The sequence below is a fragment of the Blennius ocellaris genome, assembly GCF_963422515.1.
Source record: "Blennius ocellaris genome assembly, chromosome: 21".
Taxonomy (NCBI): Eukaryota; Metazoa; Chordata; class Actinopteri; order Blenniiformes; family Blenniidae; genus Blennius; species Blennius ocellaris.
Genome location: NC_137670.1, coordinates 18,889,155 through 18,904,302, shown reverse-complemented (window position 1 = coordinate 18,904,302; position 15,148 = coordinate 18,889,155). Strand labels below are relative to the sequence as shown.

Genomic DNA, 15,148 nt, shown 5'->3' with positions numbered 1-15,148 from the left:
TCTGTGTATAGTTTTAAAGCCTCCTCTTCCATCTTCCTGTCTCATCTTGAACACTGGTAGATTGGGCATTCTTCCAACTACCACATAAGGAACGGGACTCCATTTATTCTCCAACTTGTGTTTGCCTTTCAGTCCCCAATTCTTGAGTAACACTCTGTCACCAACTTCAAGAGATTGGAAACTTACTCTCTTGTCATAAGCTTTCTTGTTCTTCTGATGGGATTGTTTGGCGGTTTCAGACGCCAGATGGTAAGCTTTTTGAAGATCATCTTTTAACTTTTGCACATACTTCGCATGCTTTTCCATCTTCTCACCTGCTGTCGTTATACATTAAAGGTATAGTAGAGGATTTTCTTCTTCCGGGTGGATCATCAAAATAACTGGTCCTCCCAATTGTCAATCATTCTGGTGATATATGACGTAAGGCCGTCGTACGTGCTCGTCCCTGCGCGCAGCTCACTCCACACAGTCCTCATCAAGCCGGTGGCCGACCCGACGCATTATTCTCTGACATTTTTACACAGTTTCACCCCCTCTGGTGCAAATCTTCTTGTAAAGTGAGCTTATGTGAGCGATGCCGACTTGTGACTTGTAAACAGAGCGTGCACGAGGAGAACTGGGCTCGTGCACGTCTCTCGCACGCGTTTTAGTAGGTTTTCCGTCCCGGGAGCAGGTACAGCGTTGCGCATGCGCATTTTTTTCAAACGGTGGAGAGGGCGGTTCTTTCCTAAAATTCCTGAAAATCCTCCTGTATACCTTTAACTAAACTAGCTCTTGTATTTGTAGGAAATAAAAAAGACCAAATGAATTGTGCATCATGTCTTTATTTGGTGGTGGTGGTGGTGATCAGACCCCGAAGTGATGATGGCAAATAGTGTCTCTGACAGTTCTGCCGTCCTGCATAGCTGACAAGTTAATGGGCTCATCATCATCATCGGGGTCCTCTCTATGTAGGGCAGGGTCCTCTCTATGTAGGGCAGGGTCCTCTCTACGTAGGGCAGGGTCCTCTCTATGTAGGGCAGGGTCCTCTCTACGTAGGGCAGGGTGTTGCTCTCCTCTAATAGTGGCAATATTATGAAGGACAACACATGCCACTATAACATCACAGTCATGGGTAACCCCTGTCACCCAACAGAAGGCCATCAAACTCTCCTGTAATGTCAAGTGGACACATTAAATGATATGCATGAGGGAGAGAGGTGAATTATATTGTGCAAATCCTGAGGCTACTTACCACGTTGCAGTCTGGTGCTGAGGTCTGACTTGTGGAACATCCGTGAGTCGTGTACAGACCCAGGCCACTTGGCCTCCACATTAGTTATGTTTGCAGCATCACATATGATCTGGATGGTGCACAGAATAACAGATGTTTAACTATGATGCACTCTTTATCTTGAACATTCTGAAACAATCAATCCTCATGTACCTGCACATTTATGCTGTGAATGGACTTCCGGTTCACAAAATCTGCTTCATTGTGAGAAGGAGCTTTGATGGGATGTGCGTTCCATCGATGCAGCCTATCACATTTGGGAATCCTGAAAGACAGGAAAATTACTAATCCACTCCAAGATTGCAGCACAATATCATTAACAGAATGTTATTTAATATTTATGTAATGGATCTCATCATTCACCTGCAATCCTGTGGAACTCCTCCTTGATGACTCTTGAAGTTTCTCTCCAGGGAAAACAACAAAAGTTGCTAAAAATCTTTTTAGGGCCGGCACACCTTTCTGATTGGCTGCATACACTGCCCTTCCTCAGGTGCTCTGCGTCTCCAATGTTGTACAGAAAACTGCCATTTGTGAGGAAACGCAGTGCAACACACAATGTCTGCTATGACGTCAGGGCAAGGCTCCGGCTGGTGATGTTGCTAATGTACGGAGCGATTAAACTGTGGATGTACATAATGGTCTCTGCAGTAAAACGGTGCCACTCAAAGAGGAAAGTGTCTGGAAATGCCAGTACATCTATGGTCTGATGATGATCTGTCTGCCAATATTACATTCTCGCTGAAGTAACGCTGCGCCTTCATCAATCGGATCATTATCAAAGGGACATTCCATATTGAGGGAATAAAGTTGACGTCTAATTTGCCTCGGGAATGAGGCACTGCAGAACTGTTTCACCAAAACTCCCCCGCTGAATGAGGAAATGAAATCCCGTGTCCGTCTGAAAGGGGGCGGAGCCAGAGCAAAACTCCAGGTTCACTGACAAAAACCTGCTCCCGACCAGGTTAGTTCTAGAGCGTCTGTTGCCCTGGTAACTGACCGAGAGTTGACGTTACCCCTCTCTGTGAAACAGGCTGGAGTTACCCCTCTTCCTCTGGTTGAAGTTACGTCCCGTTGTGAAACGGAAAACCCAGCATTTCCCTCAACTCGGGGTTAATTGACCTGGCGTTGTCAGTAAACTGCTTCGTGAAACGGACCTCTGGCGTCGTCGATAAATCTGCTTTGTGAAACGGACCTCTGCTCTCTCATGCTTGTTCAGCACCATCTGAAGAGTCGCCTCCAGAAGCTTCTTTTCGTCTTTTTCTTGCCCTGGAGTTTCTCCTCTAAGACCTGGTTGGCCTTCGTTAGCCTGATCTTCTCATCCAGCAGCGGCTTGTTCATATCCAGCATTTTATTGCACTGAGTGCGGAAGGTCTCCTTCACAAGCTGCATGGACTCGTTCTTATGCTGCAGAGACTCCTTCTTACGCTGCAGGGTCTCCTTCTCCCGCTGCAAGGACTCCTTCTCCTGCTGCAGGGCCTCCTTCTCCTGCTGCAGGTTCTCATTCTCCTGCTGCAGGGTCTCCATCCCATGTTGCATGGACTCCTTCTCCTGCTGCAGCCTGTCTCTCTCCTCCACCACCTGCTGCAGCCTCTCCTCCAGAGTTTGAAACTTCTCCGTCCTCATGGTCTCAGCTTTCCTGAGGTCCAGACCTTTTATTTCAAGGAGCATTGCAGGGAGGTTCTCCATTTCATGTTTAAAACCTTCTCTGCCTCTTTCAGTCATTTTCCAAACCTGTTTTAAAACAACCAACAAACTTGGGGGCTACTGTGCTAGCTGGTGCTTTGTCCGTGTAGGTCAGCAATTGAAATGATTGTGCTGCTCCGACGTGCCTTATATATTTGCAGATCAAAGGCACAAAGTTCAGTTGCTGACGTCCTGTGATGCTTTGATGCTTACATCTTGCAGGCATCCTCTGATGTCATCATGCTCCCATCTTGGGATCAAAGCCATTAAATCAAAGGAGCTGTGATGAGGACCGGGCTCTGAGGATTTCAAACTAAAAGCCCCACACATTTTTTCAAAATAAAAGTATTTTTCGGTTAAAATCTTCAAAATGTATATTTGATCAATATTTAAATGGAACAGAGGCCATGATGGGGCCGACCCCGACAGGCCAGAGGCCAGAGTGCATGGTCCCGATCAAGGCTGCTTGCAGCTTCAATTTTAAGTTACTTATACAGTTTTGGTGCAATGGTTTTGTCTCAGTTTAAGCTCATGCTCTCTGTTCACATGTATACATGCTACGAATCTTAATACCTCCTGTGTAATAATCTGCTGCAAGAACATGGAATAAAACAATAAAACATGAGCATCATCCTCTGCTCCTTGATGCCTCGATACGTCTGACTGAGATATTACTGTATTAACAGAAAACTTAAATCAACTTCTTATTTGAAATATATTTATATATATAGTATATATCCTTGACACTTTTGACAACTAATGTGTCCTCCTGTCTCATGACAATAAAAGCTTAAAGATCCCCTGCCAGATGCATCTTTTCCTTGTTCCGCTCTTTTGCTGCTACACAACATAACAATAGCTGTTCCATTTTTAAACTCAATGTTCGTTATGTACTCTCTTTATAAAAGGGTATCAATGTGATAAGATCAGCAGATCATCGTCACTTCTGTGTGTAGAAATCTTCAGTGAGGCGGCCAATGCAATGTCCAGTGCTGCAATCTCAAGTATTTATTAATCAGATTAACAAACAAAGAAACCAGCATGAATGGAAACCTAATAAACAGGCGGATAGCGCACCAGTGCCGTTGGTTTATTTCAGTTTTTTTGTGACATTTTGAGACAACGGCATCATCACAGTGTGACTCCCGTCGTACCGGATAATGCCAGTTTCTCAGAGAGTGAAAGCAGAGAAGGTTTTCAAGTCCATCACAGGTTGGCTTTTTTCATTCATACTTGCAGTAGTGCTTGAGCGCCTCGGGCAGCGCCAGCCAATCAATGGCCATCCTGTGGACTATGTGCTTCTGAATGGCCTTCCTGCACAACGTCTGCAGGGATGCAACTGAACAGACAGAGGAGGAACGACAATGATGAGAAAGACTGCAGGAGATTAACTCTTCTCTTAACTCTTCAACTAAACCCTTGATTGAAAGCTGCACCAGAACTGTAGAAAATGTTCCATTAAGACACAGGATGATTGTAAAGAGATAGAAAATGATCGAAAATCTGAAAGAGACAAAATGAATCTGAAGCCCACAAGAATGATACAAAACTCCAAAACTCACATCCATACTCCACCTGGACGATTCGGACGCACTTGGTGGCGGCGAAGACGTCCACCACAGCGTACAGAGGCTGGATGGTGGGGATCCCCTTGGCCGAGGCGCCCATGTCCTCACCGTTGATGACGATGTGCATGTCGCCCAGTTCAGGGCCTTTGGGCACAAATAGCACTCCGATCCTGCTCCGCCTGGCCATGGGCGGCAGAGCGTTCGTTTTGTACAAGTCGTCCAGAATGTGACTGAACCGCCCGGGCCGACTGCGCCCCACCAGCTTGTCTCTGGGGATTCGAAAATTCTCAATGTACAGGTGAGTGTCGGTGAAGAAAGTCTTTGGCTTCATGTTGTTTCCTCCCTCGCCTCCTCCATCTTCGGCCTCTCCTCGCCCAAGCCTCCGTCCTCCAGCTGCTCCGTCCTCGGCTCCTGGATCCTCCTCGCTTTCCATGATCTTATTATGGTTTCGAGTGATGGCAAATACCCAGCTGTCCCCCGAGTCGGTCAGGTCTGGGATGGAGTATTCAGGCACCGCCTCCAGGCTCCGGGGGTCTTGGGAGGTCAGGCCGACCCGGAGGTGTCCACACCAGCCCAGCTCTTTATCTTCGATCTCTATGAGGAATATCTCTCCGGGCTTCAGGGGGTCTTTGCTGAAGCAAACCCCATTAGCAAAGCTCTCCACGCGGGTGGCCTGAGTCCCCGAGTGGTCCAGTCTGACGTTGACGCCGTGGATTGGGTGAAATTCCAGGAACTGGTCATTGAATGGCTCCATTTCCAGAGTTGGTTGCAGCAATTCCAGTAGTCCTTCTAGTTGACGGAATGGAAATTACAACCTCCGTGGACCTGGAGACAACAAGACGTCTCCAGTTTGCGTGGCTGTAGAAACCCTTTCCAATCGAACAGACAGTGTGCACGCATGTGTGCGTATGTGTGTGTGTGTACGAACTGCTGACAACTTGCATGTGCTCACATTGAGACACAACAACTTGAAAAAAGAAGCGGCGGAGCCTCTGAGCGTCAGCGCCACTTCTGGTCCTGATCTATTTTTGAACTGCTGCACGTGTCAACAGATGGCAATTTGCATGTGTGTGTGTGTGTGTGTGTGTGTGTGTGTGTGTGTGTGTGTGTGTGTGTGTGTGTGTGTGTGTGTGCGTGTGTGTGTGTGTGTGTGTGTGTGTGTGTGTGTGTGTGTGTGTGTGTGTGTGTCGGGGCTTGGAGGGGCCAGTGCACACATGCTTGCAGTCATTCACTCTCACACAGACATGGTGGCGGGTGAGGGTGGTGGTGGTGGTGGTGGGGGGGGGGGGGGGGTTCCAGGGTCTTTGTCTTTCACCTTCTTTTATCTGTAAGGTCTCCATAGCTCCACCCTGTCCTCCTAGTTAGTCACCCTAGTGTCTGCTGCTGACCCTCCCCAGGGTTGAGACGACCCCCCCACTATAAGGAAGGCCCCCCTTTGTAGCTGGACTGGGCCAGGAGCAGACGTTGGTGCTTCACTGCCTTTCCCTTCCTCGAGGATGTCGGCCTGTTGTAGTGATTGAAATATTTACCTGGGAAAGATTCATCAAGACTGTTTCTTCCATTGTCTTCTCAAGTTTATTTTTAACAACACCATTATGTCTTTCCACTAAACCAGCTCTTTGTGGATGATAAGTCTTTTCTGATTCCTTCTATATGAATTTGTTTACCAAGTGGCTTCCATTATCGCTGTAAGTTGTTTTTGGTATTCCATATGTTGGGATTATCGTTTTGCAAAGTGTTTTTCTGACTGTTATAGCATCTGGATGTTTTGTTGGTATTATTTCTACCCATTTAGAACATGTCTATTATTAATATTCTGGTTTTGAAAATGGACCTCTCTTTTTTAGTTTGGTGTTTTACACAGATTATACATGTTGCACAAAAACATTTTTGAGTAAGAATTGATAATCTTGATGTACCATCCCTCCTGTTCAGGTATGGCGAAGCCCATGGCTCATTATTGCTTTTAGGAGAATAGGTTTTCCTTCTGGTCAGAAATAGACACTGTCTCTCTGCTGTGCTCCATTTTTTTTAATCCAATATTGTTTTTCTGCTTTTTTGGAGCTAAGTTTTGCACTTCTTTTTTTTTTTTTTGATGTGTATGTTTTTTTAAACTCTTTATTTTAATTTTTCCGTTTTTCTTCTTGACAGTAAACACAAAGAAAGAACAAAACAGCAACACCAACACAATAAAATAAAATACAAAAATAAAATAAAAAATGAATACAAAAAAATAGCACAGAAAAAGCAAACAATTAACAATAATAATAATAATAAAAAATAATTATAAATTGTGCTCACATTGACAATATTGACAAGACAAGGTAATTTAGCCTAATTTATTATTATTATAATAATTTATTATTCTTTTTTTTTATTTTTATTTTTATTTTTTTATTTATTATTATTATTATTTTTTTTTTTTGCTTAAAGTACATCAATGATCTATTATTTGTTGTATTTGTTTTGTTTTTGCTTGTTATTAATTAACACTTTTTGCAGTTTAAGCATCATCAGACCACAGACCATATTTTATATTGTACTTCATGTGATTTGTTTGATTTAGTCATTCGTCTTGCATGGTCTAATACTTTGCTCCATATCTGGTCTTCCAGTTGAACACCAAAATCAAGTTCCCAGCTTTGTTTAATACTTATTAAACCTTTGTTGTTTGCGGTAATTTGGTCCTAAATGTGTGTCATTGTTTTACTTTTCAATGCAGCTGCCTTTAACAAGATGTTATCTAGCACATTTGTTTTTCCGCCTTGTTTGTAGTATTCAATAGAACTAAGGTAACTTCTCATTTGTAGATATCGAAAGAAGTGGGCTTGAGAAATATTAAACTCGTGCTTTAATTGTTGAAAAGACTTAAGAGCATCGTCTGCATAAACATCCAAAATTCTTATGAAGCCAGCTTCTCTCCACTCGTTAAAACCAGCATCAGTACAGGTATGTCTAAAATCTGGATTATTAGCAACAGGAGCCAAGAATGAATATTTGTCAAGCCCAAAATATTTACGAATAGCACTGAGAGATCTACAGATATTTTTCAATATATACTTTTTCTTAATGTTGGTATATATTTTTGTAAAACATAAAAACGGAAGGTGTTCTAACTGAACCCTATCCAAACCTAGACCTTCTAAATCTGGGAAACAGAATTGGCTTTTTTTAACCCACTCTGCCATGAATTTTAGTCGTGCAGCCCAATGATAAAATTTGAAATTTGGGATGCCAAGTCCTCCTTTTTTGATTGGTAGTTGCAGCTTTTGAAGTTCCATCCTTGGCCTTGCAGGTGTTTTTATTTTTATTTTTTATTAATATTGGATACCATCCGGCCCACTGAAGATGAAATGTGGCCCCTGAACTGAAATGTGTTGGACCCAGATTGATGGGTTTACATCAAAAATGAGAAAAACATGTGATTTGACATGGATACATAAACATAGTGAAATGCCCTAAAAAGCATACTTTTCTACAAAGTGATCATGAAAATGTGTCAACAATCTTTTTTCCAAGTTTACTGGCAAATTATTTTTCAAATGTAGAAATTTCTACATTGTACTAAAGTGTTGTTGAACATTTTTTATTGTGTAAAATTCATCCATGCCGACACCTGTCTTATTGTCTTGAGGGCTGAACACGTTTCTTTCCTCACTATAGGGTGAATGATTTCAATGAATTCCACATAAAGTTAAGAAACCAGTGATCACAGTAGCGAGTCTATTTTTTTTCATTTCTGATGATTTTTGTTCATCTTCTTCCTTCCTTTACTTGTTTTTCTCCTCGGCTCTTTGTCAGGGTTTGAAGTTTCCTCAGCAGCTCTGTCACAAGACAAACACTGACAAACCAAATGATCCCAACCTGTCATCCATATTCATGTGCTGCACCTGCACTTCAGTGTCTTGGCCACCAGTGGGCGTCCGAGAGCCGCTGTGAGGTTCCTGCCCCTTCAGTTTGAAAGCTTCAAGTCCACTTGTTCACCAGTCAGCTCGGGAGGACTGTCAGTATCACCATGACCTGAGAGGAAGAAAAGACGTGAAGGTTCATTCAATCCAAGTGAAATCCTTCATTTCGATGGCTGCCAATGGACAATGATGGCTTCCTATTAAAATGTGTGATCTCATGTGATTTCAATGCTGGTTGTAATATGATCATCATTTTTCTTATTTCATGCTTGAATTAAAACAACAAAAAAACAGTATTGTGAAACTGTCTGATTTGTTGTGTCCTATTTTCAAACACTTTGTGATTTTTTTGTGTGAAAAGTACGACATATATAAAGAATAGTGGTAGAATAATATCTTCATTTGAGCAGAGGCGAGAGAACAGTACAACCTTCCTGCAATAATATTGCATTACTTATTTGAATGTATTAAGTCTGGTTGAACTGCAGTTCAGTTCATAGTTCATAATTCAAAATTCCAAAGTTTGAACTCAATTCACAGTTCCTAAAATGAACGAGTTCATAGTTCTTTTTTCCAGTATGTTGCTGCGAGCTACTCCCCTCAGAATACTGGCATTTCCCCATCGTTGCCACCCGTTCAGTCACACTAGTAGCCAGCTGCAGTTTCCCACTCCGACAGTATATTCTCCAACTTGAAGGGTCTTTTTTAATGAGGAATTATTAAAACAAGCAAAAACAACAACCAGACAGTAGTTCTTACAGTGCAAAGGAAAATATACCAGGCCAGGTTCCACAAACAGATGAAGGCTGCAGGTCTCTGACGACATCCTGCAAAAGCAGGTGATCCAGCTGTGGCCGGGAGACGAAGACGACAGAGCTGCTACTGTCAGCCGTTAAGGCCATTTGGGAGGCTCGCCGTCGCCGTCGCCATGTCTTTTGATGTTTTCGTTACTGGCACACACCTTGAAAGGTTCACCGGGGCTTCAGTTCAATGTGCCGGCTCAGGTTTGCTGTTGAGCTTGTTGATGTACAGAGTTGGTTCTTGAAACCCGGCCAGCAAAGTTTACACAAAAAGGCAAGATGTTCCCACCTGGTGGCCATATACTGTACTGTACACTGCACTGTACACTGTACTATATACTGTACTGTACACTGTACTGTACACTGTACTGTACACTGTACTATACATGGTACTGTACACTGTACTATATACTGTACTGTACACTATACTGTACAGTGTACAATACACTGTACTGTACACTGTACTGTACTAAGTCATGTGTGTTTTGTGTAGCTGCAGGGAGTTGTATTAAGTCATGTGTGTTGTGTAGCTGCAGGGAGTTGTATTAAGTCATGTGTGTTTTGTGTAGCTGCAGGGAGTTGTATTAAGTCATGTGTGTTTTGTGTAGCTGCAGGGAGTTGTATTAAGTCATGTGTGTTTTGTGTAGCTGCAGGGAGTTGTATTAAGTCATGTGTGTTTTGTGTAGCTGCAGGGAGTTGTATTAAGTCATGTGTGTTTTGTAGCTGCAGGAAGTTGTATTAAGTCATGTGTGTGTTGTGTAGCTGCAGGGAGTTGTATTAAGTCATGTGTGTTATCATACAGTGTCTGCAGCACCAAGGTTTGACAGCCATGTGTTTGTTTGACAGATTGACAGCTGGTTGACAGATTGACGGCTCTGAGCAGTTCTCTAGGTGAGTGGAACCACACCATCAGCACCATCAGCACCATCACTTGCTGCTCTCACAGTACCTTCACTTTAATGTGTGTCAAGTACTGCATCTCCCTCAATTCTACTAAATTACATCATGGTTAGTCAGGACGGGGTGACTGCCACAGTGTGTATTTCCTGAGCACATTACACATTTTGTCTCTGACTACACACAACTGCACTGCTTTAAGTCTCTTTACTTCTTTCACCAACAACAACAGTGATTCACCTGAAGTCCTGCCTTCATTCATTTCTATCACTTTACTTCCTCCAGTCTGTGTGTACATGTTGTCACTGAGTATTACAATCAACCTGCAGCTAATGACTCAAGTATTCCTCTTATGTATACATTAATACTGAAATATTCTCTCTGTGCATTTTACTATAGTCAATTCTCTTTATTGGCACGACTGGATCAAAACACTGACAAAGCATATTAATACTAACATTTACTTCATTACTTCATTGATACTAGTAACTGATACTACCTCTGTATTACTTCTACAACTCTATAACTTGTACTTCACTAATATGTAGCTTCTATTGTACAGAATACTGAGTCACAATCACTGCTCCACTTTCTCCAGCTTAGGATTTTAATGTTTGACGTTCATGGTGCAGTGAGAGTCATAATAATCACAACTGATGACGTTTCTTCATTTTAACTCGTCATATTCCATGTCTGTCATTCTAACTAATGTCTGTCTTCTTACAGACACACCCTTCATCCTCCTGACACTCCTCATCGTCACCGACCTTCATCATCAGATCACCGTTGACCATCACCACCATCCACTGATCTGCAGTTCATCACCTCATCGTTCTCAGGTCAGCGTTTCATCTCATCTCATTTTAACTCTTCACACAAGCTCTTTGATAAACAAGCACCCCTGAAGGCAAACTTTGGAGCAGCAGTTTTATTCATCCTCACTTCACTGAGTATTACTACAATAAATCCTACAGGAAATCTGCACTGTGCCTTCCAAAATAACATTTTCACACACTAAAGTCCCTCACATAAACACTCTTACCACCCATAACAAGGATGTCATGATTTTTCTCACCTCACATGCTAATGTGTGGTTTGTTCACAAGCTAACATGCTAATGTGTGGTTTGTTCACAAGCTAGCTTGCTAATGTGTGGTTCGTTCACAAGCTAACATGCTAATGTGTGGTTCGTTCACAAGCTAGCTTGCTAATGTGTGGTTTTTTTCACAAGCTAACATGCTAATGTGTGGTTTGTTCACAAGCTACCATGCTAATGTGTGGTTTGTTCACAAGCTAACTTGCTAATCTGTGATTTCTTGAGTACCTGACATGCTAATGTGTGATTTGTGGATTACCTGACATGATAAAGTACTGTTTATGGACTATCTACATGCTAATGTGTGCTTTATGGACTGGCTACTGCGTACTTTGTTTGCAAGCTAACTTGCTCATGTGCTGTTTATGGACTGGCTAATATACTCATGTGTGTTTTCTCAATTACTTAACATGCAATTTGTGGAAAAGCTGACATGCTAATGTGTGATTTGTGGAGTAGCTGACATGCAAATGTGTGGTCTACGGACCAGCTGACATGCTAATGTGTGGTCTATGGACCAGATGACCTCTTAATGTGTGGTCTACGGACCAGATGACCTCTTAATGTGTGGTCTACGGACCAGCTGACATGCTAATGTGTGGTCTACGGACCAGCTGACATGCTAATGTGTGGTCTACGGACCAGATGACCTCTTAATGTGTGGTCTACGGACCAGCTGACATGCTAATGTGTGGTCTATGGACCAGATGACCTCTTAATGTGTGGTCTATGGACCAGATGACCTCTTAATGTGTGGTCTACGGACCAGATGACCTCTTAATGTGTGGTCTACGGACCAGCTGACATGCTAATGTGTGGTCTACGGACCAGATGACCTCTTAATGTGTGGTCTACGGACCAGCTGACATGTTAATGTGCAGCTTGTGGATGATCCAAGATGTTAAAGCCACAAACAAACAAAAAAATCCCTTTTTTTCATGACCGACAGTCTTGGATCAAATTGGATCATAGTTCTTTATGGTCCGGCTGAGCTGGCTTTCAAACTAAAAGTCCCACATTTCTTCTACATACAAGTCTTTTATTTTATAAATGACACCCAAATCTTTGACAATTATTCGTTTATGGTTAGCTGGAGTACAGCCAGGCTGCCTTTCAAAATAAAACACCCAGATTTCTTTACAATAAGTCGCTCTTTCTTACAACCTTGATTTATATTTTTTCTGCATTTTGATGGCCCAAAGGCCATAAATGGACTGACCATGACGGGACACAAAGACCCAACTGCCGCTACTGGAGGCTTTAATTTCAACATTGAGCTGGATTCATATCATATGTCACAATTTCATTTCACTTGATGCATTTGATTTTAATGACTTGCCAGGTCAAATAAAGCTCAGTGATTTCCCATGATGAAATAGCACTTTAATAAAGTTTTGTATCATAGCAGCAATGTTGTATGTCATTTTCAGGTGCTTTTCAGCCGGTGCCTCCAAAACCTCTGCTGAACACAGGCGTAAGTACATTGTCAGGTTGGTATCACTTTCTTTCTTCTGGGGAACTAATATTTCATACATTAGTACTATATGTTCAATATAACTACTATATATACTCTCTAAGTACTATAAATACTATATAAGTACTATATGTTCACTATAACTACTATAGATACTCTCTAAGTACTATAAATACTATATAAGTACTATATGTTCAATATAACTACTATATATACTCTCTAAGTACTATAAATACTATATAAGTACTATATGTTCAATATAACTACTATATATACTCTCTTTGTACTATAAATACTATATAAGTACTATATATACTCTAAGTACTATAAATACTATACAAGTACTATATGTTCAATATAAGTACTATATATACTCTAAGTACTATAAATACTATACAAGTACTATATGTTCAATATAAGTACTATATATACTCTAAGTACTATAAATACTATACGAGTACTATATGTTCAAATATAACTACTATATACACTCTAAGTACTATAAATACTATATAAGTACTATGTGTACTATATAACTACTATATACACTCTAAGTACTATAAATACTATATAAGTACTATGTGTACTATATAACAACTATATATACTCTAAGTACTATAAATACTATATAAGTACTATAAATACTCTATAAGTATTATAAATACTATATAACTAGAATAGTTCAATAGCTAAAGTATCAAAATACATAAAATGACAAAAGTAGGAAAATACATGAAAAGAAAACTACAGGTGGAGGTGAAGGAGGTGGAGGTGAAGGAGGTGGAGGTGAAGCAGGTGGAGGTGAAGCAGGTGGAGGTGGAGGTGAAGCAGGTGGAGGTGAAGCAGGTGGAGGTGAAACAGACTATGAAGGGTCTCTGGTCCTCCACAGTCCAGTTTATTGTTCAGGTAAAAACCAGGTGTGTGTGTGTGTGTGTGTGTGTGTGTGTGTGTGTGTGTGTGTGTGTGTGTGTGTGTGTGTGTGTGTGTGTGTGTGTGTGTGTGTGTGTGTGTGTGTGTGTGTGTGTCCACAGTGTGACTTGCGGGAAGCGTCATGGATCCCCCTCAACGTCGGAGGAACAGTAACCCTAACCCCCCGGATCTGTCGGAGCTCCAGCAGAAGCTCCAGACTTCCTCCACCTTCTTCATCCGTCACTTGTCCGAGACGAAGAGGGTCCTGATGGAGAACCTGGACCCTCTGCTGAAGCTCTCTGAGGAACTGAAACAGATGAGAGAACTAGACCCCGTCCTCATGGTGGATGAGGAGAATAGGCGTGCAGAAGAGGTGGAGGAGCTGGTGACGGAGTTCCTGGAGAAGACGCAACCGATGAAACAGCCGTTGGAGGAAATCCAAACCTGGTGTTCAGAGCTGCAGGAGAAACGGGCTGAAGCTCGGGCTCAGTGCTTGTTGGGAGCCATGGAGGAGGTCCAGGAGACGGTCCAGCTACTGTCTGGGTGGAGGAGGAGGAGGAGGAGGACTGAGGAAGAGCTTGAACAGATGAGGAGGAGGATGGAGGAACACCATACACCGTGGCATGACTTCCTCTTTCACAGCTCCTTTCACGAGTTTGGAGATGAACAGTTCTCAACCGCCGTTCATACCTGTGTTCCCCTGAATTCCTGCGTGTTCGTTTGATCCGGGAGAGGCAGAAAGAGAGCGTTAATTTCTTCAATAATGCATTTCATAATCACACAAACAAGATATTACAAAAATGTATATCAGATTATACAATGCTACAAAATTCCACATATCAGAGATTCCATTATACGAGCTCGGACCGTTCTTCTCTGCAGACCCAAGTATATAGGCTGAGTTTACAATGAAGAAGGGCCCCGTTGCAACGCGGGGTTCATATTTATACATTTGCATACACCACCTCAACCTCACATTGGTCAGTTCCTCGTGATGTATGCGTTGCTATGGTGAAGTTGTTATTCCTTTGTCTCTAAAACTGCTTTAACCCCGTTTCTGTGGGACCAAAGTGACCTCTGACCTCTTATCTGTTCCAATCTTACCTTAACCATGAATTGTGCAGAATGGAGCACTGAGGAGACATCGCCAACCAACTTGGGATGTCCCTGAACATTAATTTATAGTTTTGTTTTTCCCAACTTTAGCAGGGAGGAATCCCAGCAGTGTAGGAAGATAACAATACAATGTCTTCAGTTGTCCCACAGAAATCAAATGTTTAACTTGTATATTCCTTCAATTCCCCCTTTTGACCTCTGAGGTGTGTGTGTGTGTGTGTGTACGCATACCTTATATACATTTACATGACTTAAACAAACAACATAAAAAACAAAACAAAGCAGGCACTCCTGTCACCACTACCGTCACCTATGAGTTTGGGATTTTTGGGGGGGTTTGGTTTCCTACTTTCTATTTCTATACCCCCTCCCTTGTTTTAACAGTAAGGCTTTTCCACTGTTTTAATCTCTTTGATCTGTG

General features: G+C 42.1%; 1 protein-coding gene across 1 annotated transcript; it reads right to left on the bottom strand.

Annotated features, from left to right (window-relative positions):
• Positions 1-4,160: 4,160 nt before the first annotated feature.
• LOC308145865 (neuralized-like protein 2) lies at positions 4,161-5,281 on the bottom strand (the record flags this gene model as incomplete). Its single annotated transcript, XM_080517453.1, has 2 exons — positions 4,161-4,298; positions 4,522-5,281. 2 exons carry the CDS (start codon positions 5,279-5,281, stop codon positions 4,183-4,185), a joined length of 876 nt encoding a protein of 291 aa, XP_080373579.1. The 3' UTR covers positions 4,161-4,182.
• Between the last annotated feature and the right edge of the window lie 9,867 nt (positions 5,282-15,148).